The sequence below is a fragment of the Haliaeetus leucocephalus genome, unplaced genomic scaffold (genome assembly GCF_000737465.1).
Source record: "Haliaeetus leucocephalus isolate CR32 unplaced genomic scaffold, Haliaeetus_leucocephalus-4.0 Scaffold148, whole genome shotgun sequence".
NCBI classification, from domain to species: domain Eukaryota; kingdom Metazoa; phylum Chordata; class Aves; order Accipitriformes; family Accipitridae; genus Haliaeetus; species Haliaeetus leucocephalus.
This window is the reverse complement of record NW_010972584.1, coordinates 417285-443198: the sequence shown is the minus strand read 5'-3', so window position 1 is coordinate 443198 and position 25914 is coordinate 417285. Positions and strand designations below refer to the sequence as shown.

Sequence of the window (25914 nt, the reverse complement as noted above, 5' to 3'; positions counted from 1 at the left end):
GGCTTTCGCTCCTTTTAGTTCATTTAAATCCTCTTTCTGTGGTTTTCATAACTTCTTTTTTTAAGGTTGAAAATCAGATAGCCAAAGAAGTGACAGAGATGCTGTCCTAGGGCTATGTTTGATGTTTATGAGTTGACAGTGATATGAGATCCTATAAGAAATTCATGGTAGAGCAGTAGGGGTTGTAGAGACAGCACCCTGCAGCAGGGTTGCGCTACCAGTCCAATGCAGTGCCATTTACCTTCCCTGCTACTGTCCTGGCTGCTACAAGAGACTGGAGACTAAGGGGGTGGACATCTGGTTTTCCCCCGTGCCTGGGCATTACTTGTCTTAAACTGGGCATTACTTATTAAATGGCTCTGTACCTCCATTTCTCCAGCAGTAAGAGAGGGAAAATAGCGACATTAAAATATATATTGATACCTTTGGGTAATAGTGCTTATTTAGGAGCCAAGAATAATTAATTCATTCCAGTTCTGACCTGCCCTTGTACCAAAAGTATCTTTTGTGTTGGCTTGTGCCAGCTGTCAAGCTGCTCTCATACAGCATGCAGCTGAGGGTTGTGGTGACCCAAAAAGAGTTCTGCTGCCTGTGTCCTTCTTTGTCTCGAAACACAACTCCAGAGGCAACAGCCCTGTGTGATCAGCTCAGTATGCTGTCTTGCACTTGAGGTGGAGTCCCCTGGCAGCTGGCTTGGCTCCCAGGAGAGTCCTAGATATAAATGTTTTCTCCATGTGATCCCATTTGCCCTGTGTGCAGGAAGGAATGTCCAAGGAAAACTTCCAGGCTTTTGTGAGGGAGGGACTGTGACTGCTTTTCTGAGCTTTTGACTCAACAGAGTTCTGTAAATTTTAGTACCTGGTTATTAACTTGAGCCTTTTTGGTGGGATTTGTGGGAGAGCATGTGCTGATGTGGCTGCCGTTCTGTCCTAGGGCTTGTATGTTTTCAGTCTTGTGATGTGAGATGGGACAACATCTATAACTAGCTTCATGTTACTGTGTGCCAGGAGCTCAGTGACTTGCACTGCATTGCTGTGCAGTCTGGAGCACAAGGGATTGGTTAGCCTGACTTGGTCAAACAGGCTCATCTCTGAACATGGCTGATGATTTTTCTTCCTGCCCTGACATTTACAGAAGGCTTCTGAGGACCATGCAGATTGCAAGGAAGGAGCTCTGTTAGGACAGGAGTGTAGGAAGGACAGCAGGCAGCAGTACCCATCTCTTCCCTTCTCCACTCTGTTTTCTCTCTTTTCCAGATCGGGTGGTAGATGATCTCAACCCAGTGCTGAACTTCACCCGGCGGGAGGTGGAGAACCTGCTGCATTTTGTGGAAGAAGAATCTGATCCTGCTCAGCTCTCCCTCAATCCAAGCAAGATGAAGGAGTCTGTTCTACAATTAGCCTGTCTCAAGTATCCTCACCTCATCACCAAGGTAAGACCAACCTGCTTCCTTGCTGGCACAGCACTGCACAGGCAGGAGGAGGTCTGGAGGAGTCTGGCTGTGTGATGGGAACATGGTGGCAAGAAGGTCACATCTGTGTGCTGGTGGGAATAGGTAAAAAATCCTCTAGCAAGGGCCCGAAGAGTCCTGCCCTTGCCTGCAATATCTTCTACACATTTAGAGCCACGACTGTCCTGGACAGGTTTGGGGGCAGGTTGTAGGGCACCCCTTTTTTCAACTTCGTGCTGGGCAGGAAGGTGGCTGTGGCATATCCCAGCTTGCTGCCAGCTCTCTTCCTGGGGTGGCTTTAAAACAAAGCTGAGACAGCCAGCACTTGCCTGTGTTGTGAAGAGTTTCACTGGTAGGGGGGTGCTGCAGAGCGGGCCTGTGGCTGGGTGCCATGGGGCTCTGGTGACTGTGTGACATCTTGGCAGGGTCTGTGCTTGTGCTCTTAGCTTGGCCTTTGGCTCGTGGGTTTTGCTGTGTGCTCTTAGAAACGGTGAGTGATGGCTTAGCTGACTCTGTGACTCTTCAAGCTGAGCCTTGGTCACATCCACAGCGTTGCCCCACATGTACTTCTCCAATACCAGCTCTGCCTCCCAACTCCCCTCTTCCCTGCTCCAGCCTGGGATGGAGACATTGCTGATGCAGGGACCAGGTGGCTGCCATTTGGGGCATGTTGGTTCCCTCTTGTGGTGTGTTGGTGTCAAAACCTCAGTGCTGTGGGGTTGCAGGAGCCTTTTCAGCATGAGTCACTGCTGATCGACCGGAAGGAGCACAAGCTGACCAAGGCAGAGAAGAAAGCAGCCAAGAAGAGCTATGAGGAGGAAAAGCGAGCATCCGTCCCCTACACCCGGCCGTCTTACGCACAGTATTACCCAGCCAGTGACCAGAGTCTGACGAGCATCCCTGCCTTTAGCCAGAGGAACTGGTGAGTACCTGCCTCTTCCCCTTCTTCCCGTGCTGTAGACGTGAAATGAAGGGGCAGAGGTCGGCTAGCCCTGTCAGTGGGGGCACTGCACTTTCTTCCCTCTTCTGTCACTAGGCGACCAGCCCTCAAGGGTGAGGACAAGCCGGTAGCAAGCGTCCGCCCAGTTCAATCCACCCCCATTCCTATGATGCCCCGGCATGTCCCCATGGGCAGTGCAGGATCAACCTCAAGTTCCAACCCCGCTGTCAACTTCCCCATCAACTATCTACAGCGAGCCGGTGTCTTTGTGCAGAAGATTGTCACCACCACAGGTGAGCTGCTGATGCTCACAGTGAGTTGAGTTGTGATGCCCATGGTGAATTGAGGAGCAGGGTGAATTGTTGATGCCCACATGGGCTGTGGCCAGACGGGCATCAGAGCCACTGATACTGCCTGTCTGCATTTGAGTGGTTCCCCTGTACCTGGAGGACTTTCCCTGCAGGTGTGCAAGGGGCAAGGGCTTGGTGGGCTGTTGGGAGTGAACTCCCTGTGAGAGGGCCTGCCATACCATCGCCAGTTGTCCTTGCTGGGATGGGGGAGATGCTGTGCCAGAACAGGGTGGCTTTTGCTTCATTGGAGTCTATGCTGCTCAGAAATAAACCCAGGGCTTGCTTCTAGCACAGCACACAGGAGAGACAACTGCACTGCAAGCAAAGGGGTTCGGCGGTGCATGCCCTGCTCCTGACTGTGGCTGGTGTGTAATTTCACAGACACTGTTCTATTTCTTCCCCCACTGCCAGATATTGTGATTCCGGGTACAAACACATCCACTGATGTACAGGCAAGAATCAGTGCTGGTGAGAGCATCCACATCATCCGAGGGACAAAAGGTAAGTCTTTCTGTCTTGGTAAGATTTGTGGATAGGGTCCTAGCCAATGCTAATTAGCAAAGAAAAGGATGTAAAAGCATGAATCAGTTCCTTGAGAGGAAAAGAAACAAGAAGGGGAGGAGATCTGGACTTTGCAGTGGCTCTGTTGCAGCCCATGCTTTGGGTGTGCTGTTGTAGCTGATGCTTCGGGGCTATTGCAGCTGTGGCTGCTCCTGCCTCTGAGAGGAACTGTTGAACTTTGTGGCTGGGTGTCTCATTCTCACAATGCCCACTGCATGTACTGGGCCAGCCAAATGCTTCCTGCTGCTCCCAGAGCAAACTTAGTCCCAAGCATGAAGTACCACATTTCCCCCTGGCAGCACATCGGGAGGGGGTGAGTTCCAACCCAGGAAAGCTGAAAGGGTGGAAGTGAGGAGTGAGGAAGGGGGCAGAAGCCCCCTGCTGATCTCTCTGCATGACCTGTGGGCTGGTCTTATGCAGCACTGCTGTCCTGTTCCTGCCTGGGCAGCCTCATGGGCTCATGGATCCAAGGTCCTAAGCTGAGACTGGAAACCATGAATGAAGTCATTCTGCCTCTGTTCCAGGGACGTATATCCGGACCAGCGATGGGCGGATTTTTGCTATCCGGACCACTGGGAAGCCAAAGGGCAATGAAGACCGTCGGACAGCTGCCTCAGGTAGGGACTTGTGAGCACTGTGTGGGGCTTGCTCACGTGCTTTCCTACCCGACTGTCTGGGGCAGTGTTCCCTGTCTGCATTGCATCACGCCTGTGTTCAGAGCTGACCCCACAATCTCCCCACGATATCCCCACCTTCCTTTCCACTGTTGCCTCTTGGTCCCCAGGTTTTTCTCCAAGGTTGTCTTTCTCACCTGCTCCATCTCCTTGTTTCCAGGCTCCCAGAGCTCTTCACTGGAGTCCACAAGCAATGGTAGACACAGTGCCTCATCACCGCAGCTCCCCAGCACGGAGGAGCTCACTCGGCCCATATCCCCTGACAGCCCCGAGATCATCAGCGAGCTGCAGCAGTATGCGGAGGCAGCGGCTGCCCGGGAGTCCCGGCACAGCTCTCCCAGCACCAACGCAGTGCAAGGCCACCCTGCCCGCACAGACAACGCGCCTGGCTTAGCAGCCCGAGGAGCGGAGCAGCATGTGGGGATTCACTGCATGGCTCCCTCTGTGTCTTCAGCCCTACCGGCCACCAGCCAGCACGTCGATGCCCACTCAGTGTTGGACTTACGGGGCAACAAGCGCAAGTCGACTTCGCCGTCGGCTCCGGAGGAGCAAGCCCGCAGGCAGCAGAAGAAGCGCCAGTTGCCATCGTCCATGCAGCCGTACGAACACGGGTACCCCGTCTCTGGTGGGTTCACCATGCCTCCTGTCTCTTTAAACCACAACCTAACCCATCCATTTGCCTCCCAACCAGGAAACTCCTTGTACATGGGCACTGGCTCCTCTTATTACCAGCTGCCCAATTTACTCCCAGACCCTCATCTGGTGTTCCCTGTGACTACTGACCCTCTGCTGACAGCCGGCACCGCCAGCTCTTCTGCTGCTACCTCAGCCACCGCCAGCGTCCCCTCATTCATGCTAAACCCTTCTCTGACCGGGGTGCTGCCCAATTACTCTCTTCCCTTCACGCAGTCACTCCTGCCCGAGCCCAGGATGTTTGCTCCTTTCCCAGCCCCCGTCTTGCCTAGCAGCCTTTCCAGGAGCATGGCATCTGCCTACCCTGGCTACATGTCCCCTCACTCGGGCTACCCGGCCGGGGGCCTCCTTCGGTCCCAGGTGCCTCAGTTTGAACCCCAGGAGGTCCCAGAGGTGGGATGCAGCTCTAATGACGAGGACAAAGACGACGATGTTATAGAGATCACAGGGAAATAATGGGCCCAGCTCCTGCTTGGTCTCAGCTCTGCCAGGAGGCAAAAGTTGCAGGACCTTTTTGGGAGTCAGGATTTCCCCTCTGGGCCACAGCAGCGGGTGGAGAAGGATGCGAAGGGTGTGGCGTGGGGGTTGTTTTGTTCTTTTCATTTTGTTTTGTTGTTTTTTAGCTGTCAAGGATCTTAATTGTATTAGGGACTGGGAGATGGGAGGGGGATGGAGTGGACCTGCAAGGGCCTGGGGTGCAAGAGCCAGGGGAGGAGGGAAGCAGCAATGCAAACCATAGGAGTGCCTCCCTCCCACGCTGTCTGTCTGTCTCTGTTCTCTGTCTTGTCTGGAAGGGGGAGGCTTGGTGTTGCGAGTTCCTGCCCTTCTCAGGCCTGGAGGCATGGGCTTGACCGCTGGCAGGGCCGAGCTCCCTCTCACATGAACTGCCTTATCTGTGAACTTCTCTCACTCCGGGAGGTGTGGGCTTTGGGGGCGACTCCAGCAGAGGTTGGGGACGAAGCATTTTTACTGGGGAGGAATTGGGGGGGCTTCTACATCACATATGTTGGGGGGGAGGAGGGATTGATGTAAAAAAAAAAAAAAAAACCACAACAAAAAAACAAAACACCCCACAAACAATTTGTCATCCTCTTCAAATTCACATGAAACTAGTGTGAGGGCTCCAGGCAGGCTCCTGCCGCAGCAAAGAGGGCAGGGCTCTGGCGGGGGGCTCCCTCAGGCCCTTCTGGAAGGTCCTGTCCTCCCCCAGACCCTTCTTGGAGGGTCCTGTCCAAGGTAGGTTGGCCCTGTGGTTCTGTGTGCCAGATGAGTGGAGCAATCCCAGACATCTCGGTGGCTGTTGGAGGGGAATCCTGGTGAATTCCCTGGCTCCGTGGCGCTGCCAGGCTCTGTGAAGGCCACGTCTCGCCCCACTGTGGCCCACCAGATCCAGGGGTAGGTGGGCTCACTGCTGCTTCTCCACTGTGCCAGGCAGTGGAGAAGTTTGGGAGGGGACACTGGAGCCAGTGCTGGTTGCTGTTGAATCTGTGACTGGAGCGACTTCCCCCTGCACAGAACCTCTACGTTAATTTATTTCATGAAGGCGTAATATTTATTGTTTGGGGGACTCTTTCTTCCTACTTTTAAATTAATTTCCATATTAAAAAAAATAAAATTCTGGCCTCCATCATGCAGTGGTTGCTTGTTGGGTTGTCTGTGTGGGGAGAAGCAGCCGGTTGACCAAAGCATAGTCTTAGAAGCAGGGCCAGCTGCGGAGGTTGCCTGTAGCTGACCTGTGTCGCGTTGGCTGGATGTGCCCCATCGGGGGATCGTGCCAGAGCAGGGAGGAGCTGCTCTGGGTGTTCTGCAGCAGCCAGAGGGAGGATGGAGTCCTCTTGTCATGTTGGGGCAGGTGGAGGAGCACTTGTGGAAGCCTCCTGTGCTCATTCCCAGTGAGGAGGAGGGCCGCGAGGTGTGCGGAGTCGGGAAGGCAGAGCTCCTGCCGGCGAAGCGCCTTTCCCCACATGGGGAGCGGCACTCGGCCAGCCCTGCTCTGCCACATGCTTGCAGAGGCTGGCCCTAGCCCCGACAGCGAACGCGCTGGCTGCTCGCCTCGGTGCCAGGGCTCCTAGGGAGAGGTGGGGGTACCCAAGCGCAGTTGGACTTGGTGTGCGTGACTGTGTGCGTGAACGCGTTAGGTTGGAGACTTGAAATCCAGGGAACCTCTGTGTCGCATCTGGGTGTCACCAGGCAGATGTGCACACCTGTGTGGGATGTCCCTGCAGCGTGGCTGGGACCTTGGAGCAGTGGTAGCTTGTAGGGGACCTCTCAGGCTGTGGAAGCTGCAGTCGCTGGTGTTTGCTGGGACCAGCTAGGTGTAGGAAAGGGCAGGATGTCTTGACATCCTCTATCAAAGGGGCGCTGGAAGATGGGGACCTCCCTTCCTGAGAGAGAGAGAGGGATGTGTGTGCACGTGTGTGTTACAAAAACATAATAAAAAAATGTTATGGGGCTTTCCTAGTGTCTTTCTCTGTTTAATGGACATTGTCTGTCAAACATAACCACACCATTCATAGAAGCCTTAGATCAACAGTTTAGCTATGCAAATTATTTTAATTATTTTTTTAAAAAACCAAACATTAAAATAGTGCTTTCTTCTTTAACATATCCTAGGAGTTGAAAACCGAGGGGTTCTGAGCAAACTGCTGGACAACTTGTCTTTGGATGCACCATGGAAATAAAAATCAAACCCCCCCACAAAAGTAACAAAGCAAATTAACTGATGGTGTTCATGCAAGTTTCTCCAAAGACTTGACAGTGCTGCATCTGTGAGTCATGCCCTCCTGTGCTCTGTGTGTCCACCTCATGCACAACCCTGTGACATTGTATGACGAGCTTGCCCAGATGTCCGTTGCATCCCTGTGAGGCTGTCAGTTTTCCGGTGGATTTGGGGAATGGACCTAGGCAAGGGCTTTCCTTGTCGAGAGTAGCAAGTGTTGTGACCTGCGGGCACATGTGGGAGGCCAGAGCGTGAGCAGACCCTCACCAGAGCCCTGCCACAGCCCCCCTCCTCATTGGTGGTGGTCAGGGTAGTGGGGTTCATCTGAGGGACCCTTCCAAGTCCTCTCTGAACGGGGCTTTTCTGTGGCTCTGTGCTGGGACGAGGCATGAAGATTCGGCTGGGGGCAGTTGGCACCACGGCTCTGGAAGCGGTCGGTACCTGTGACTGCATGCCATTTTCTCTGCTTCCTGCTTCTCCAGGAGAGCACCTGGGGCATGTCCCCATGCTGCTGTCTGATGTCCTCCCGGGGCTCCCTGGCATAGCCCAAGCCCTGTGGCCGTAGGAGCTGGAGGCAGCCGGGGCTCAGCTGCTGCAGGGTGCACGCTTTGTGCCGCGGGCTGACTGTTAACCTCCTGGCACCAGGGCGAGTTGTGAGGGCTCTCCTGGCTCCTGCATGGCCATGGCAGCTTGGAGAGCCTTCACCACCCTCCCGTGGTGTGGCTGCCCCTGGATACTACCTGCTGCAAGGGGCTTCATCTCGCTAGCAAACATCTGCAGCTCCGGGCAGCTGCAGCACAGTGCCCCTGTACGGCAAACACCCGCGCGGAGCCCTCCCTGAGCAGAGCAGGGTGCTGCGGCACCTCTCTGCCCCACGTACCAGCCCTGAGCACCCCATTAACGAGAGGCCGGGTCCCCCGGGCCTCTTCGGAGCCTTGGCTGAGAGGTGGTCGCAGAGAGAGCTGTGACGCCCCGACTACATGGCTCCCGGGGGGGCTGGCAGTGACTGGGGCTGCTCTAAGGTGACTGGTGGCACCTGCTCTCCCATGGCACTGGGGCAAGGAAGCTGCGAGGGCGTTTGGGTTATCCAGGAGCTTTCCAAGTGGGGAGACCTCTCTGAGCCCCAAAACTCCTCTCCCATGGGACTTGCTCTCCCCCTCATCTGGCCTCCCCAGACTTTGCTCCTCTTCAGCACGTGGTTCTGCTGCAGAGGGTCCTATCTCCGTTTTCCTGAGCCTGGAACAGGGGCTTTTCCCTGCACGGGTTAAATTTTTCTTTTGCTGCTGAATTTCTGTCTCCAAATGACCGGATGGAAGCAGCTGCCAGTTCCAGTTCGCGGTGGGGCTGTGGGTGACACCGAGGACAGCAGTGCAGGACTCTCCGCTGAGGTTTTTGGATGCTAAGGAAGATTTCTGAGCACAGCCCCGAGGCTGGGGCAGAGCTGCAGGGGCCCCGGGGGCCGCCAGCTGCCCTCCGTGTTGGCACCCAGCCCTCAGCCCTTCCCTTAGGTGGGAGGTTTCCACTCCTGGGGACAGTCGAGCGAAGGCTGGGTACCGCCGCGGGACATGATGCCACAGGCGTGGGGAGCGCTGTGGCTGCTGTGTGCCCTGGTCTTGGTGGTCTTGTTGCCCCTCTGCTGGTGCGGCTCGGGGGGGGGCTGCGGGGGGGGGGGAACATTGCCCAGCCTGGCCCCACGTTGGGCAGGATCTGCTGCACGTTGGCCTCCCAGAGTGCCTGGGAGGTTGGTGGGGTGGATGCAGGTACTCACAGAAAGCAAATATTCCGGCAAGCAAAGGATGGGATTTCCACGGGGGCTTTGCTAAAAATAATGTATATTTTGGCTTAATGATGTCAGCAAATGGCTGAATGCAAGAGAATTGCTGTTGGTTTGTGGGTGGCTTCCAGGCCAACAGGGACAAGTACAGCAAATACCTTCACAACTGGTATTTCTCGCCACTCTGGGATGGATTTTGTTAATCCAGTCTTGGAAAGACCGGGGGGAGGGCTGGGGCGGGGGGCAGAGGTTAAAAGGGGAACATAGTCCAGCTAGAGTACAGTGAGATGATGGCTCCTTGCAACTCAGAGCAAGCGCTCCCTTCGAGGGGACGACGGTGTGAGTGAGGGAGAGCAACCTCTGCCACCTCCCGGACCACCACCACCGTCCGCTGCTGCTTTGTGGCTCCCACCTTGGTGGCACCCAGCTCGGAGCTGGAGTCTCTGGCAGATCCACAGGAGCCTGAAGGAATCCATCACTGAGTCTCATTTTGGGTTTTCTGTTGGTTTGGGGTTCTTTGTTTTTTTTCTTTTCTTTTTTACTACCGCCTTAGTTTGTGGCCTGTCTTTTTGTGGTTGGAAAGAGGAGTATCGCTAGCAGGGCGGGTTGGTCGGTTGGCCCCACGCATGATCATGTGCTTCCCTCTTCTCTCTGTCAAACGGGATGTGTTCGCCTGATCTCCCAGAACAGAGACTTTGAACAATTTGTTGTTTATATGATGTATTTATTTTTACTTGTGTTTCATGTCATTTTTTAAAAAAATAATAAATTGTAAGTTGGTATAACTGCCTGTTGTTTCTCTCTCTTTTTTTGGTAAAATAAATGTCAGAATTTTAAAAAGCGGTGTGGTTTGAAGTGGATTGGAGCTCGGCTGGGCATGGGCATCCCTGCAAACCCCAGGTGCCTCGCTGCCGGAGCCCAGGCTCAGCAAGCGGCCGTGTCCCGCCGCCTCCAGCGGCATTTGGGCTCTGCTGGCACCTCCGCAGCCGCCCAGGTGAGCACCGTGCTGCCGGGGCAGCAGCGCGGGGCCTGCCGCTTCCAGAAGGGAGAGAGCCTGGGCGCGTGGATGTCCATGGCAGGGCTGGATGCTGCTGGGTGTCAGCGAACCATTTGTGAGAGCTGGCTGTTTCCCTTCTCTGTCCTCTGTGCTTATTATTGCTGCTGATAAGGATCGTCGTTAAAGGCCGGGGGAAAACAAGGAGAATAAATATTCTGCAGGGCGTAAATAGCTTTGAGTCTCAGAAAGCCGGTGCGGGCTGCATGCCCTCGCCCTGGCGTGGCCCGTGGGGCACACGAAGAGGCGGCGGGGACTGGCAGGGTTTGAGGTAGTAACAGCGAGGCGTTTCTGCGCGGGAAGCTGAGGTGTCTCGGAGCTGATGCCCGCGTGCAAGAAGGGCCCCGGAGAGACCGGGAAGGGAGTCACGGGCGGCCCCGGCTCCCTCTGCCCCTTCAGAGGGGCTGGGGGTGCCTCCGCACCCGGCCATTCTTGCTGTCCGGGGATGGGTGCTGCCACTTCTGGTGCCAGGATTTCTGCCGCTGCCTTTCCTGGTGCCGCAGGGCGTTGCAGTAGACATCCAGGCTGGTGCCCGGTGCCCCCAGGGCCCGCGGGAAGCCCTTGTAGCCTGGGTGCAGGTCAATCCGGGGCCGGGGGCTCTGGTGGGTCCCTCCTAGCTCAGCTCCCTTGCTCCGTTTGTAAGGTGGCACCTCCATGGCTTCGTGCCTGATGACGCGGAGGCTGTATCGGGTGAGGGGCCGGGAGAAGGAGCGCTCCACCGCCTGGCACTCGTAGGTGCCCGCGTCCTCCCTCGCCAGCTGGCGGATCAGCAGCCCTTGCTCCAGCACCGAGAAGTGGCCGTTGTTCCTGACCTGGGGCAAAAGCAGAGCACAGTGGGTCAGTCCCCAGGGACCCGAGCCACCCTTGCGCCTCGTCCCCACCACCCTGTCCCCCGTACCTCGGTCAGGCCCGTTTCCTCGCCGTGCCGCACCAGCCACCGGACAGTTGTCTGCGGGGAGCGGGCCGTGCACTCAAGGAAGGTTGAGTTCTTCTCCACCCCAAAAACTAGCTTCTCCGTGGCAGCGGTCCCTGCGTGGGGGACGGGACAGGGGAAGGGGTGAGTACCCTGCGTGGGAGCTGCGTGAAGGGCAAGGAGGGAGGGTGGCATGGAGCATCCAGCATGCGGTGGGTGGCACAGGGTCCACGGCGGATGATGCTGGTGCAGCTGGTGGGCACTGGTTTCCCAGCACCGTGCCACCCACCCTCCTGGGCATCCCTGGCCCCTGGGCAGAGCCAGTTACCCGCACTGGGGCTCCTCGGAGGGGCTGGGGCTGGCGCTCACCTTCTGCGGTGTCCTGGCACTGGCTGAGCGGGTCAGACTTCAGCACGTCCTGGCAGCGGGCACGCCTGTGGGAGAGCAGACGGGGGCTGTGGGGTGGCATCCGCCCCGAGCTGTGGGACCCCTCAGTGGCAGAGCAGCCGGGGAGAAGGGGAGGGTGGGGGGGACTGGGGAGGGCCGGGGCAGTGGCCGGCAGAGTGGCAGTAGGGATCTGGGCTGACAGGTAAAGCCTCCAGGGCCGGCAGCTTGCCCTTCCCTGCTCCGAGCACCCTCCCTTTGCAGAGGGACAGCAGGGCTGGCCTGGGCGGACACCAACCTCTTTTCGGTGAGCAGGTGAGGAGCACAGGTCTTGCTGTCCCAGGTGCAGTAAGGGTCCCTGGCCAGGCAGCAGTCGGTGCAGGTTTTGCCGTAGAGTTCACAGCGGTACAGGGAGAGCTGGAGCAGCCCGTGGGTGCTGCTCACAAACAGCTCCTGCTGCTCGGGCAAGCAGAACAGTGGCGGTCAGTATAGCCACAGCTGGAGACGGGGGCTAGCGGGGGAACAGAGCTCCCTGCGCCCTGCTGGGATGGGGACGCTGGGTGACAGGGGGAGTGCAGGGCAGAGACCACCACCCTGCAGGCTGCCCTAGCAGGAGCCCATTCCCTAAATGTGCAAGCCCTGGGGCCAAGGGACCCAGGCAGAGGGGCCGGGGCCAGCTGCCCTCTGTTCCCTGTCCCTTGGCTGCTTTAGGAAGAAGCAGGAGGGAGGACTCACCCTCTTTGGTGATAACTTCATGTCCAGGATGGGAGAAGGCACCTGGAGGGGAAGGAGATGGTGCTGCAGCTTTGTTGGTCTCTCTGGGGTGTCCCAGCCTGCCAGTGGGGCTGGGACCTCGGGGTGGCAGGGTGCTGGGACCCCGGCCCAGGTCCCTGGTCCCAGCTCCACCTGCTCCACACAAGCTGCCTGGGCTGGCCCTGCTCGGTGTGGGCAGCCCTGCCTGGCAGCCGTGCTTTCAAACCTGGGCTTAGCCCTCCCATTTTAGTTTGCGCTCTGGTGTGTCACCCCTATCCCTCCTAGGGACTGGATGAGGAGCTGGGAGATGACTCGGCTCGGGTCCGGCTGGCTCCCCTCCGTGCTACCAGCATCGCCTGCCAGTCAGGGCGGGTGGGAGCCCCCAGTAGTGAGGCGAGGGACCTCCTCGATAGAGGCCAGTGACTTGACGCAGGATCTTGCAGGGAGGATGCCACGGGGCGAGGGGAGGCTGTGTGGTCCAGCCACCGCGGTCCAGCCACCGCGGTCCAGCCCCGGCTTCCCGTACCTTAGTGACGCTGATCTCCTCCAGGCTGATCACCTCGGTGCCACGGCTCGCCCCACCGGCCAGCCCCACCTTCAGGATTTTACCTTCATCTGTGAACGCAGCAGGAGAAGGAGCTGTCAGGGCTAGGAGCCACCCGACCAGCAGGACCAGCGTGCCATACAGGCTGCCCTGCGGTGACGGCGTCCCCAGAGCCGGGGTGAGCTCCCACCTGTGCCGAGGAAGAGCACGTCGTAGTGCCGGCTCTCCGTCTCCAGCCTGTGCACCAGCAGCCGCCGCAGCCGGTAAGGTACGTTGACCCTCACCAGGACAGGCTGGCGGCCCTGCGGGTATACAGGCTCCCACATCAGCTGGTGGGTGCGCATGAAGCTGATCACCTCGTCGGGGAAGTCCTTGGTGGACTGCAGGAGGGGGTCGTACGTCTCGCTGGGGCACTGCGTGGCAACACGGGGGGGCTGCATTAGGGTCGGGCCAGCCTGTCGCGCCTCCCCCCCCCACCCTGCTCCCCAGCCCCTTACCGTGCCGGGACGGGGATAGGGGACGCGGCCCTTGTATTCTACCCAGCGGTAGTCGAATCCCTCCTTGTGCGCAAAGGGCCCGCTGAAGGCAGCTCTCACGGCAGCCATGGAGTAGACGCAGACAGCGGAGCCGCTGAAGACGCCACTGCGGGGGGAGCACGGGACTGTCAGCGTCCCTGCTGCTCCACGGGGACCAGGCGTATGCATGCGCTCGCCCCTGAGCCCACGCTGTCCCCTGTCAGCCCCAGAGTTGTGCACGGCACCCAGGAGGTGACAAGAATCCCTTTGGCACAGCCAGTCCAGCCTGGGGGACCACTGGCTGTGCTGATGCCAAATCCGGTGGGTTGGCAGGCGGGCTGGTGAACTGGCAGCAGGGAAAGCAGTGAAACAGCTGGTGGCCCTTCCTCTGCCAGCTGGGTGCTGGTGCCGTCCTTCTCCCTCCCAGGGCTCCCCGTGGGGCAGCACTGGTGAGAGGCTGGGGGGGCTGCACTGCCCCATGCAAAGGCTAGCCGGAGCCCTGCTCACCTGGAGACTGTGAAGAGGCCGAAGATGAGGGGGTTCTGGGGGTCTCGGGTGCCCAGGAGGAAAACATCCTCTACAAAGAGAGGGGTGGAGGTGAGGCACCCAGGAGCTGGAGCGCCAGTCCAGGAGATGCAGGCGGGCATCCTCCATGCCATGCCCACCTCCCTGGGGCATACTGGAAGGAGCAGCTGTGGTGGAACAGCATTGCTCCCAGCTGCAGACCAGGCTGTGCACTCACCGAGCTGGTCGAAGTGGGTCTCGGTGCCCTGCGGCCCGGGGATGGAGCACACCAGGCGGGCCTTGAGGAACGTGCTCCAGCGGTTGATGAGGCTGCGCTTCCCTCCGACATCATTCTGCTGGGCACCAACAGCCGGGCTCAGTCCAGCCTCTCCGAGCCTCCCCCACCGCCACATGGTCCTCTGTCCCCACAGCAGGACATCCCCCCAGCCCTGAGCCCTCTGCTCTGTGGTAGGTGTGCAGTGACACCCTCACGTCCTGCTGTTGGCACCTGCTTGGGATGCCCCTTGGCCCAGAGGAGGTAAAAACCCACTTGGTGGGACACCCGGCCGTGGCGTGCTGGCCTTTGGTGACCGACCTTGCAGACCCGGGCCACCCTGGCGTGGATGTGCCGCCTCTCCCACTGCCCGGCTTCCATGGCCGTCTCACGGAAGAAGATGTAGACCTTGTCATCGTGCGGGTTGTAGGTATCAGGGATGGCGTAGGCGCCGACAAACGCAGGCTCTGCAGGGGAAAGGAGCGGCACAACGTGGTGCCGTGCCCTGATCCGACCCTGTTGTACTGCCCTTGACAGCCCTTGGGAGCAGTGTGAGAGGCTGAGGGTACATGGGGTGCCCTATGGAGACCCTGCTACCCGGAAGGCAGAGCTCTATTCCTGGCGCTCAGGCTGCAGAGTGCGTGCTGGAGCGTGGGTCCCACCAGAGGCTTCATCAGTGCTTCCCCCCAGAGAGGAGAAGGGGGCCAGACCACTGAGCTCCGGACCCAGTGCTGGCCCCAGCCTCTCCCCAGCAGGCAGGAGACCCCCCTGCCTCATGCCCCACGGGTCCCCCCGCTCCTACCGTGTAGCCAATGGTCCTGGTTCTGCTCTGTCCGGATGTAGCTCTGCTCGGCCCCATGGACCCAGGTCCGGAAAAAGGCAGCGCTGCTGCCCATGAAGTCACTGGACGTGCCCGAATAGAGCTCCCCGTCTGCTGGGTCAGAGGAGACATCACTGGGTTGGGGTCCCACTGCTGGAGGTACCCTGGCAGGACTCCCCTGCATCCTCGGCAGGTCAGGGAGGGTGGAAGGGGCACAGCCTGGCTGGCAGCCTCCTCCAAACCCATGACCCCGCACGGCTTCCAGCCCCCAACCTGCCTAGCCCTTCCACAGTGCCGGTATGAGGCAGGCAGGCTGGTGACACCGCACACCCTCGTGTGTGTGCCACTCCATCTACACCCTACATTCGCGATTCTGTGCAGGAACCGCGAGGTCGGGGTGACCGGGGCAGGACCAGGCTCTGCAGGATGGCTCCTCTCACTCGCACCAGCTCGGGCACCAGCCCAGGACCGCAGCAGAGCTGTGGTGCAGGCACCGCTGCCATTGCCTCCCAGCACAGACCATTCCCAGCGCTCCCACCTTCCAGCATCACCTCTGCTCCCTGCTCCCTCTTACCAACGAGGAGTCCCGTGAAGGGTTCATGGGGGCTGTAGGGGCACCGTCCTCGTCCCGATTCCAAGGAGTGGGTCACCAACCGCATGGGGGGAGCCCCGGGACCCTGCCAGAGCCAAAGGGGAGATGTCAGCCCTGGGGGAGGCTGGAAACAAGCTGGGCATGTGGAGAAGAGTGGGAAGGAAGCTGGTGTGCTCAGCTCTGCAACGAGTGGGTCCCCTGAGGGGGCTGCCAGGACCGGGTCCTGTCCCCATGGGGCACCCTGGCACTGCCAAGCCAGGGCTGCTTCTCGCCACATACAGCAAAGCTACGCAAGTATCAGGGACTGCACCAGGCTGGCCGGACACCCTCCGCAGGCTCCCTCTCCCACCCCCAGTCACTGGGGAGGAGGACGGGGACGTGCTGGGGGTCTCTTGCCACCTTCTGCAATGGGGATGTGGCTGGCCAGGGTGTCCCTCACCTTCCCTCTGGCTCCCAGCTGGATGAAGGCACAGACGGGTTGGTAGGAGCCGGTCCCGCAGGCGAACACGTGGCTCCTGTTGAAGGGCTGGAGGAGGCGGACGAAGTTGGCACACTCCGTCTGCTCAAGGGAAGATGTTTGTTAGTGGTCTGATCCCAGGTCTGGGCACTTGTGCCCAGCCCTGTGGCGTGTCCGCTTGGGATGCAGGAGCCGGGCCAGATCCTCCCCTGGCAGCTAGCAAGCTGAGCTTAACTCTGGCTGGCTCAACACCCTTGTCTCAGGCAGACCCCACGCTCCCTTTCGGGGTGATGTGGGTGTTTAACATCCATGGCAAATCACAAAAGGCCGTGAGCCGGGGGCTGCCAGCCCTGCTTACCTCCACGTTCTTCCCCGCCAGCTGGCAGTGTTCAACCTGCTCCCTGGAGGCTGGCCAGAAAATCTGCAACACAGAGACCCTGCCAATGCAACCCCTGCTTTCCTTCACCTGCCTGGGTAAGCTGGCTCCCACGGGCACCGGTGGGAACGGGCGCAGTCAAAAGGTGCTGCCAGAGGCACAGGCGCATGGTAAGGACACGGGGCTGCTCTGCAATGGGTCTGACACCCCCTTGGGTCCCCAGGGCCTGGCCAAGCTTGGCAGGCAGCCTGCCAAATAGGCTCGGAGCGAATCTGGCGTGGGGACATAGCCTGGGTGGGCCACGGCACACCCAGTCGGTGGGCAGGCTCTCCTGGATCCCAGCCCATGGGAACGCCAGGCTGCGGTGCTTTAATGGGCTTTCCTTTTGTTGGGCTTGAACTGCGCACCCCGCCAGCAGGATGTCTTGGGATGACATTAGCGGACTCGCTGCTGGAGTTGTTTTAGCTCTTGCAGCGGCAGCAGGGACTAGGTGTGAGAGCAGGGCTCTGGGCACTGCCCTTCCACCCATGCCCGGGGTCCACCCAGGTCTCCTCTCCTGGCCAAGCTGCCCTGTCCCTCCCCAGCGTTGGCCTGTCCCAGTGGGGCTCAACACCGCCAGGGATGGGTTGACCCCACTGATTGAGACATCCTGGTGCAAACGTGTCCCCGGTGACGTTAGAGCAGTCCAGCCCGGAGCACATCCACCTCCACACCCCAGCACTGGAACGAGGAGCGGCTCCCGGGGAGGAAGAGCCCAGCCTGGCCAGGGTCACGCTCACACCCTCCTCCCAGCACTGACCTTCTCGGGCTCTCTGCTGGGATGGTCCAGGTGGAGCAGGAAGATGTGGTTTTTTGCTCCCGCCATCAGCCAGGCCCTGTCTTCATCCACCAAGAGGGCTTGGAAATCCAGCCCGTCCCCGGAGGCCAGCAACAGGCGAGAGCTGTTAGATTTCAGCAGATCTGAGGAGCACAAGGTGGGAGAAAGAGAAAGCCATCTGTGAGGGACATAACAAGCAGGCAGAGGCCCCGTGCTCCCCCTCTCTGGGACAGCTCTGCCTACCCACCCCTGCCCCAAGGGAACGCAACTTCCTCGCCACTGCCTTAGCAGAAAAACACCACCCTCGGTGCCCCAAAGCTCATCACGAAGCCTCCTCCCATGAGCCTACCTGGAGTAAACAGCAAGTCACTTCTACAAAGAGGAAAACTACCCTGACCTTGCCCTGGGCAGGGCTGGTTTGCAGGGCATGGGGCAGGACAGCGGTCCAGCCTGAGGAGCCCAGGTCGCTCAGCTGCCAGTCTGCCTTTCAGAGGAGCCCTTGGAGCCCCAAAGCCTCTGCACCCCGAAACCATGGGGAGAAGGCTGAGAACAGGGGAGACTTACTTGCTTGCTGTAACTCCCAGCATGTTTTCCCCAGGCTTCAGATCAAGCGAGTTTATATAAAAATATTTTGGCTATTTGCTGGGGCAAAGCATCCCTCCAAGGGAAGGTTGTATGGTAACACAGCTGCCACAGCAGGTCTGGACACCTCTCCTCTGCCCACCCCCAAGCCATTTAGTCTGTGAAGTGTCTGTTGGGTGCTGGGCTTTTCCCCATGCCCTCAGGCAGGCGGATGGGTGCAGCGGGACAGAGAGATGGATGGCCCGTCCCTGGCCTAAGGACCTTGTAAGGGAAGTCCCGAGCTGTGCCCTGGGTACCACTCTAACCCTGCATCCACCACCCCACTTTTCCCCCACTATGTCCTGAGACAGCCTAAACCCAGCATTAGACCGGCTCAGGGTTTTTAAGAGCACCCCTTCAGCACTGCTGGAGGGAAGAGCCACCTTGCCGAGGGGGAAAGTGTGCCATCACCCGGCGTGCTCCGTGGGGACTGGAGACAGGGCAGCGGGAAAGGCTTTGCTGTTCAGGCTGTAGCTCCTGTGCAGAACCCCGGGGGCGGCTAGCGTGGCCCCTCTGGCACAGTTGCAGACACGTGGGTGTGCGAGAGGGACAATAAGCTCTTGTCTCTTGGCTAACCACTCCTGAAACAACATCTCCGGGGCCTGCATCAGTCCGTGATGTGCAGCGCCAGGTTTCGGGGCTGGCTGGCGGGGCGAGCATCCCCCAGCATGGCAGGAGCGGCTGCTGCACCAGACACAGGATCACAGCAGCTGCCACCCCAGCAAGCGCCTGCTCCAGGGATCAAGGCAAGGGAGACTGGCACCAAGGCGGGCCTTAGAGCTTCCAGAGATCACAACACATTGCTTTCCTCTTCGTAAGTGGCGGGATCCGGCTAGGGATAGGGTGAAGGCTGGCGATGCTGCTCTTGGCTTTGGTGCTGCGCAGGGAAAGGTGCAAAACCAGGGCCATGGGAAGGGGCGATGGAGATGGGCTGCTGCTGGATGGGTACTGGCGGGAGGTGGAGTGCAGCTGGAAATGCGGGGTGATCTGTAAGACCCAGGCTGAGAAATTACCCAAAATCACGTGGATTGAAGCAGCGTGTCAGGAACTGAGGGAGGGAAGCTGTCAGGGGGAGCCGGTGCTGGCTGGGTGGACGGGAGCACGGGCGGACGTGCGGCCTCGGGCGCAGGTGGGGTGTACGTGGGCATGGGCACGGCTCCGTTCAAAGGGGACCGGCTGACCCAGGAGGTTGCGTCTCTCTTCCTTCCACCCTATTTCCAGGGCAGAGGGGAAGCGGGGCCAGTGCCTGCGAGCTGGAAATGCTACTGACGTCGCTCATCCCTGTGGGGGAAGGACCTGCTGGGCCACAGGCAACAGGCAGGGGTCCCTACCCGGATCCACGCCACCGCAGCCAGGCTCGCTCCCAGCTAGAGTTTCCTTCTCCCCTTCCTCTGGGGTCGGAGCTCCAGTTACTGCGGGACACAAATCCTCCTCTGCCAGGAGCCTCTCCCCGTCGTGTCAGGGAGCTCCTGGCCTTCCTCTTGCTCCCACAAGAATTGTGCGCGGCCCCACTTCACTCCCCCATACCCTTGGGTGCCCAAGGGCTCTCCTCTGGGTGCCGTGGGTATGGGGGAGCAGATTTCCAAGCCATTTCCCACCAGCTGAATGGGATTAACAGCTGAATTCCTGTCCCTGCCTGCAGGCCACTGTCACCGCTGGGTCCCCAGCAGGGCGCTGTGCATCGCCCACCCTCCTGTGTCTGCCAGCGCTAACCCGGGACCTGCCTGACCCAGGGGGAAATGTCAGGCAGGGCACAGGTTAGGGTGGGAGGGAAGGTCAGTGTTCATCAAGTGTAATTAAGCGGAGCGGGGACAAGGTTGGTCCCAGGGAACGTCAGCTGCTGGTCACCCTGTGAACTGCCCCAGCCCCATCCGAGGACAAGGTTAGGTGGGATGATGGAGGAGCCCTCTCTGCTGCTGCGATAGTATGTGGGAGGACCCAGGAAGGGCTCGCTGCCCTGCACTTGCACCATGAGACCTCTGGAAGGGTTAATGACCGCGAGGGTCCGAGCCTGACTCTGTGGTGCGGTTCTGCTCCCTCACCAAGGGAACACCGAGCGCTGTGGACCCAGACCCTCTACGCAGGAAGCTGCCGCACACAAATCAGCCTCTTCTTGCCCTCAAGTCCAGCTATACCCACAAGGCATTCAATCCAAACCCCGGCCCTCGAGGCAGGGAACCAGGCCGTCTCCGCAGCAGCTGTGCGGTGGCTAAACCGATGGGTGAGCCCAGAGAAACATCCTCTCCTTTGTGTTCATTATCTCCCAAGGCCACGGTGTTTTTCTTTATTGTCAGGACCACTGTAACCGCCTTGTCCCATCCATCATCTCTGCCTGCCGCTTAGCTGCAGCATCCTCAGTGCAGGGCGACCCTGTGCTTCCTGGGGTCAGAGCCCGGCTGTGCCGGAGGGCTCTCCTCTCCCCTTCCCCCAGCCATCGGTCGGAGCAGACGATGGAGGAGATCCCTGAAGCCCAAGGGAAGCTCGGCGCTAAATCAGGCTTCAGCCCCTCACTGCCGTTGGCTGATAAGAGAGGTGCCAGCGCGGCTTTTGGTGCCGATAACCAGAGACCCACCAGCCTGCTGTGCTCCCGAGCACTTGCTGCACAGTGATGGCTTCTGGGTCCTGCCCGGCTGGGCTGGCTGCAGATCAAAGGCTGGCAGAAGACCCATTTGCCAACTTCTAGCTGTGCCTGCCCTGGATTATTACAGTAAGAGGAGCTGGGAGGCGTGCTGTGGTTTCGCTCCGTAGCTGTACTGCTGTACGGCCTCAGAAAACAGAGAGGTTCAGCTCCGGGCAGTGTCAGGGCTGACCCAGCCTGACCCAGCTTACCCGGAGGCTGCCTCTTGCGTGGCCGTGATTGCCAGCGTGCTATTATAAATCTCCTCCTCGCCTCCTGGGCAGGGTGGGAGCCGCTGCTGTTGTTCCTGGCCCCATGCCCCATGCCCCATCCTTCCTTCGCTCTCCCAGCCTTCGGTGCTGTCATTTCCTTCTGGCGAGCCTGCTTGCATCTTCTCCCCCCCACCCCGCCAAGGGCTCTGCCTGCCTCCCCCGTGCTGGGATCTGAGGGCAAGGCTGATCTCATAGACGGACTCTCAAAGGCTCCTTTTATTTTTTCTTTTTTTTTTTTTCCTAGGGGTTTTTAAACCTCAACTTCTCAAGGCATTGTGTCCTTGAACCTGCCTTGCGCTGTCCATGAGTCACATCCCTTGCCATTGTTTGCATTGTCCTTGAGCCCTCCTGATGCTGGGAGCTTCCTCTTCTGCGTCTGCCCAAGACTTGAGGGCTTTTGGCATGTCTGGCCCCAGCACATCGTGGGTCTTTGAAGTCAGCAGTCCCTCTGCGCTCCTGCTGCCCCAGCAGCCCTGCTCTGCCTCTGCCAGCTCCAAGGAAAGGCAGACCCTGCACCGTGTTTCCGAGCTGGACTATCAGCGGGGCCATCTCCCTGCAGGGATATCCTGCATCCCTGAGAGGTCCATCCCTCTCCAGGCACAAGCTGGGGGCATCTTCCACCTTGGTGGCTGTCCCTGCCCAGAGAGCAGCTTCTCAGGGTGGTGGAGCAGGCCAAGGGGGTGGCCCCAGAGCTTTGAGTGCAATGCCCATGGAAAAGATGCACTGCCACCTCACAGGTGTGGAGAAGGGCTGGTTGAGCCCTGCCGACTGCCACGTCCATGCCAGCACCGGGGACGTGCTGAGCTGCCTGTCCTTCAAAGCAACTTGCTCTTTTTCATATAGGAGAAGCTGAAAGCAGGTGAATTGGCCAAGTCTGTGCTGCAGGTCCATGGCAGAGTGACCAGCTGCCAGGCTAGCAGGGCTCTGCTCGAACTGCTCCGGTCATTCCCCTGCAGAGACCCTTTCCCTAGAGATTCCCTTTTTGCACTTCTCTGCTGGACTGCATACCGGCTACCTGTCAGTCTGCTCTTATTGCATCTTCAGGTCACCAAAAGCAGGCCCCATTTTGCGTCAGGTACAAGAAGAGCAAACTGTGCCTCTCCTGAAGAGCTCATAATCTAAACAGACAAGACAGATGCAGGGCAGGGGGAAGGCTGAAGTGCAGCAGGGAAATGATCTGCACAGTGGATCAGTCTCTCCTCGGCAGGAAAGGAGGGGTAAAGGCAGAAGGGCTGAGCTGGGACAGGACTGTGATGGTGGGAGGCAGGGGAAGGGGCCAGCAGCACTGCCTGGGGCTCAGTGTCCCCATTGCACTGAGAACGTGAAGACAGGGGACATTCCCCTGCAGCTGCCCAGGTCAGCTCCAGCCCAGGACACACCGTAAGATGCCCAGAGCGAGTCTGAGCAGAAGGAGATGTCTATTCTGGTCCCAGTGTTGTGCTGGACCAGGACAGGGCGTTCCCTGTTCAGCCCCCTTCTCCGACGCCAGCATCCTCAGGGGCTGTGTTTGAAGCTGCATCCGTGAAACATCCTGAGGGCCCAATGTGTGGAGATGTTGCGGCCACAACCGCGGGGCTACTGCCTGCCACCCCCAAGCCCTGGCCACCCCCTTCGCTCCCTGCCTGCGCACGCTGTCCCAGCCTGCCCGAGCAAGGTGCAGACCCCAAGGAAATCCACCCTTACCTTTGTAGGCGAGGCGAAGGCGCGGGGCGTGCTGCTTCCATGCCTCGCTGCTGCCCGGCTGCTGCAGGAGGAGGAAGAAGAGGAGAAGCGCGGCGAGGGGCAGCCTGCGGCCGGGGGCAGCCTGCATTCTGGCAGCAGAGAGGGGGGCAGCTCACCCTCACAGCACCATGGTCCAGCGCCGCAATGCCACCTCCGCCACCAGCTGCAAGCAGAAAAGGGGGAAGGCTGTACCGCAGTGGGCTGCGTGCGGGTCGGGACCCCCGTCCCGTTGGCTCCTGGCTGGGGAGGGTGCTTGAGGGAGGCCGAGTGACAGCTCGGTAGGTCTGCAGGCAGCTCGTCCCCCAGAAGACGTCAGGCCAGCTGCCTGACAAGAGAGGAGCCACCAAGAGCAAGTGGCCAGCCCCCCGCACACCCACGCTACTGCTGCAAAATGAGCTGGGGCTGCTGTGCAGCCTGCTGCGGGGGGGGAGGTCACAGCCGCAGCGAGCTCCGTGTGCTGGGCCAAGGCGGCCAGGCACAGGCTGGGGGGGGACCCCAGGCACAGGCTGGGGACCCCGCAGCACCCGCCGCAAGAGCCTTTATCTGAGCGGAGCACCTGCGGGCTGGCAGGGGGCTGGGGCTCGCACCTCCCCGGGGAGCACAGGATCGCGGGGAGACAAGGCTTGTCTTGAGGAGCTCACGCAGCCCGAACCGGCCAGGCTGGGAGGGAAAGCGGGGGGCCCAAGGAGGTGGGCGTCTCGCTGGCTGGGCTGTCCTCGCAGCCTCAGCAGTCATCGACGGTCCTGGGAGGGGGTGAGGAGGACTTCTGAATATCTCCATTGCTGTGAGCTGCCCTGGACCCCGCTGGGACACTCTGCGCCCTCCGCCTGTGGGAGCTGACAGAGCAGCTGGTGCTCCCAGGGCCAGTTTGGGTACTGGGAAAGGGAGCTGCGGCTGGGAGACCCGCACACCGGCTGCACCGGCTGCCACCCGGGAGCTCCAGCGCGTTTCATGTCCAGGGACTTCCAAAGACCAGCTATTACAGCCTGCTAGGGGAGGTGTGCGGGGTGATGCCAGCATGCCCATGGCATGTGGTACTCAGGAGCACTTGGATTTGAGCATCCTGGAGGTGACTGATGTGAGGAAAGAGGCGAGGAGTGCTCAGGGAGTAGTATACCCTCCAACAGGCCCTCAGAGCTTGGGCGTCCTCTGCTAAATATCTACTCAGACCCCAGTGCTTGGCCAGAGCCTGGTGAGGGATCCCTAATATTCATCGTACCTCAGCCTGGGGTTAAATCTTGTCCCTTTTACTCAAGGGGGAATTCATGTTTTGGAGCACTGTCCATAAATGCCACTCTTGTGATCCCTTCAGCATGAGCTGCGGCTGTGTGTGTACATGATACATCACTCTGGCCGGTAGCTCTGCAAATTGCCTGGTCATCGCAGACCTCTCCAAGGCCACCAGCATCCGTTGCCTCCAGGACGCTGCAGGCTGGAAGGACTCTCTTACATTTACACCCCCTCAGAGGCGTACAGGGTTTCACAGCCTCGTCCGCCAGCTCCCACACCTCCCGCGGGGAGCGGGGCTGGCCTGCCAGCTCTCAGCAATTAATTCAGGCGATTTAGATGCTTTTTCCCTGCTTATAAATGTCCTGGTCCCTAAATGGCAGCTCTGACTAACTCCCCCTCTTGCTGCATATTAAGTTCTTCCAGTCCCACGGCTGAAAGATTTAAAATGAGCTTTTTGGCTCATTCCTGGCCAGAAGCTCTTGGCGGAAGGAGCAGGGGATTTCTGCCGTCCCGGCGAAGGGCTGTAGGAAGGATGGTGCAGCCAAGCCTTTCCAAATGCCTTGGTCTCTGCCTTCCACAAGAAGGAGCACTCGGCTCTGCTTAGGGAGGAGGTTTTGGGCTTGCGGAGTTGGGGTTTCTCTCCTCCCAGCAGACGAAGAGCAGGCAGGAGCCCGTGGCCAGGCTGGGGTGCAGCCCCTCGGCACAGCTTCTCTCCTGCCCGTTCCTGTCCTCGCTCCTGCCTTGCTCTCGCTCTGGCCAGCATGACTTGCTCCTGCTCCAGAGCCTTTCCCAGTCCCAGGAGACCTGGCACCACCCTGGGACCTGGATGTGACCCTGAGGTGGCGGCTGTGCCATTTTCTGTCTCTCTTTGGTTTGGGGCTGCTTTCTCAACCCATCTACTCCTTCCCTGGGCAGACTTTTTGACAGGCCAACCACTGCCTAGGGAAAAAAACAACAAACATGATGGGTTTACCTTGGTTTAAATTGCTCATTGCTTGACACATTGATTGTGGAGAGGTAGGAACCCCATCAGCCACACTGGGGACCCGCTAACAGGCAGTCCTGCCCTCGCTTCCCCCACAAACACCTTCCCAGCAGGCAGAGATGAGGAACAGCTTTCCTGGGGATACTCCAGCAATTTCAGCTCTTCCCCGCACTCAGCCATCTGCAGTGGAGTCTCACAGACCTGTCCTGCTGACTTGTGGCCATGCCCTGAGCGAGCACTGCTATCCTGGGGGTCATCCCAAGGACGTGCCTGGGATTTGACAGAGATTTTTTTTTTTTTTTTTCTTTGCCAATGTGCATTCGGTTGCTGGAGGACTCGGGAAAACACTGGCTTCTAATTGCAGCTTTCCATAAATGGAGCAGGGCCTGTGCTAGGCTTAGGTTTGGGCTAAGCCAGCCCTGGGAGGAACGTTTCACAACCCAGAGCTCCAGGGGATGCCAGGGTGGGTTGGGATTCTGCGGATGGCAGCCAGGGCACCGCTCCTGCCTCCAGGACACGCTCATGCATGGCTGCAGGGTGAGCTTTAGGGATGCTTTGCATGCCTGCAGCAGGGGCGGCGGGGCAGGCGTGCACGCTCCCATGTACGGCTTGGTTATACCAGGACTTCGCCACCTCGGCCTGGGGATGCCGAAGGCAAGTTTGATGGTGGCAGGAGCCGCAGCCACACGCAGGAGGAATGCAGAGCCCTGGCAGAGCTGAATGCAGGGTCAGAAAAGGCGAGGGTCTTGCTGGAGGGGCTTGCAGTGGGCAAGGAAAGAAAAAACTGTCGGAGGATAACCTCCAGTAAGAAAGGTTCCCCTATATATCATGCCTTCACCAAGACTTTGGGGCTCCCCCCCATCATGCCCAGGCAGCGGTGAGGGACTCGGCACGTCCGTCTCCTGACGCACAGCTAAAATCCCAGTGGCAGCTCCCGACCCGGCTGTGCCCGCAGCCCCTGGCGCAGGGGCATCCCTCTGTGCCAGTCGGAGCGGGGACACTGGTGGAAACACGCAGCAGGGTCACGTCCCCTGCCTGTAAACCTCTGCCCAAATCTGCCTGGAGGTGAAGAGCTCGGCAGAGGCAGAGTTTACACTGAGAGGGTGTCTAGGGGATGGAAACAAGCTGCAGATGATGAATCCAGGGTTAAATTAAACATGCCCGACAGCTTTAAATAATCAACTGTCCGGAGCTGCAACTATTTCTATCTCAGTTTGGAGAGGGAAGTGCTGATGAGGGCAGGCTGCTGGGCGAGGGGATGTCTGGGGGGGGGGGGGGGGGGAGGTGGTATCCGTCGGGGCCC

The 25914-nt window shown here is 59.3% G+C and overlaps 2 protein-coding genes across 4 annotated transcripts in view; one reads left to right on the top strand and one right to left on the bottom strand.

Annotated features, from left to right (window-relative positions):
- The window catches only part of RAD54L2 (RAD54-like 2 (S. cerevisiae)), a 55430-nt gene extending 47850 nt beyond the window's left edge, over positions 1-7580 (top strand). The window contains exons 17-23 of one of the 3 annotated variants that reach the window (XM_010561559.1): positions 1257-1432; positions 2176-2372; positions 2487-2683; positions 3152-3241; positions 3826-3918; positions 4136-4600; positions 7282-7580. In XM_010561559.1, the coding sequence (XP_010559861.1) occupies positions 1257-1432; positions 2176-2372; positions 2487-2683; positions 3152-3241; positions 3826-3918; positions 4136-4600; positions 7282-7349 (1286 nt within the window). In that variant the 3' untranslated portion in view covers positions 7350-7580. Of the gene's footprint in view, positions 1-1256; positions 1433-2175; positions 2373-2486; positions 2684-3151; positions 3242-3825; positions 3919-4135; positions 5594-7281 lie in introns of those variants that run through there. The other 2 variants (XM_010561560.1, XM_010561558.1) reach the window with 2 other exon arrangements.
- A 3030-nt stretch (positions 7581-10610) lies between these two features.
- On the bottom strand, positions 10611-22484 carry LOC104828104 (semaphorin-3D-like). The gene is made up of 17 exons (XM_010561557.1): positions 22358-22484; positions 17147-17307; positions 16330-16392; positions 15954-16073; positions 15497-15599; positions 14905-15033; positions 14424-14569; positions 14067-14181; positions 13832-13901; positions 13307-13451; positions 13000-13222; positions 12792-12880; positions 12248-12289; positions 11811-11968; positions 11498-11562; positions 11114-11244; positions 10611-11027 (listed from the first exon to the last, which is right to left on the bottom strand). Exons 1-17 carry the CDS (start codon positions 22482-22484, stop codon positions 10611-10613), a joined length of 2304 nt encoding a protein of 767 aa, XP_010559859.1.
- Positions 22485-25914: the final 3430 nt, after the last annotated feature.

Excerpts from the sequence above, each read along its gene's own strand:
- LOC104828104 (XM_010561557.1), bottom strand. The coding sequence starts at position 22,484 with ATGCAGGCTGCCCCCGGCCGCAGGCTGCCCCTCGCCGCGCTTCTCCTC. Across the intron at positions 13,902-14,066 it reads GACCCACTTCGACCAGCTCG|AGGATGTTTTCCTCCTGGGC; the intron begins GTGAGTGCACAG and ends CTCTCTTTGTAG. Across the intron at positions 11,563-11,810 it reads CACCTGCTCACCGAAAAGAG|GCGTGCCCGCTGCCAGGACG; the intron begins GTTGGTGTCCGC and ends GCTCTCCCACAG.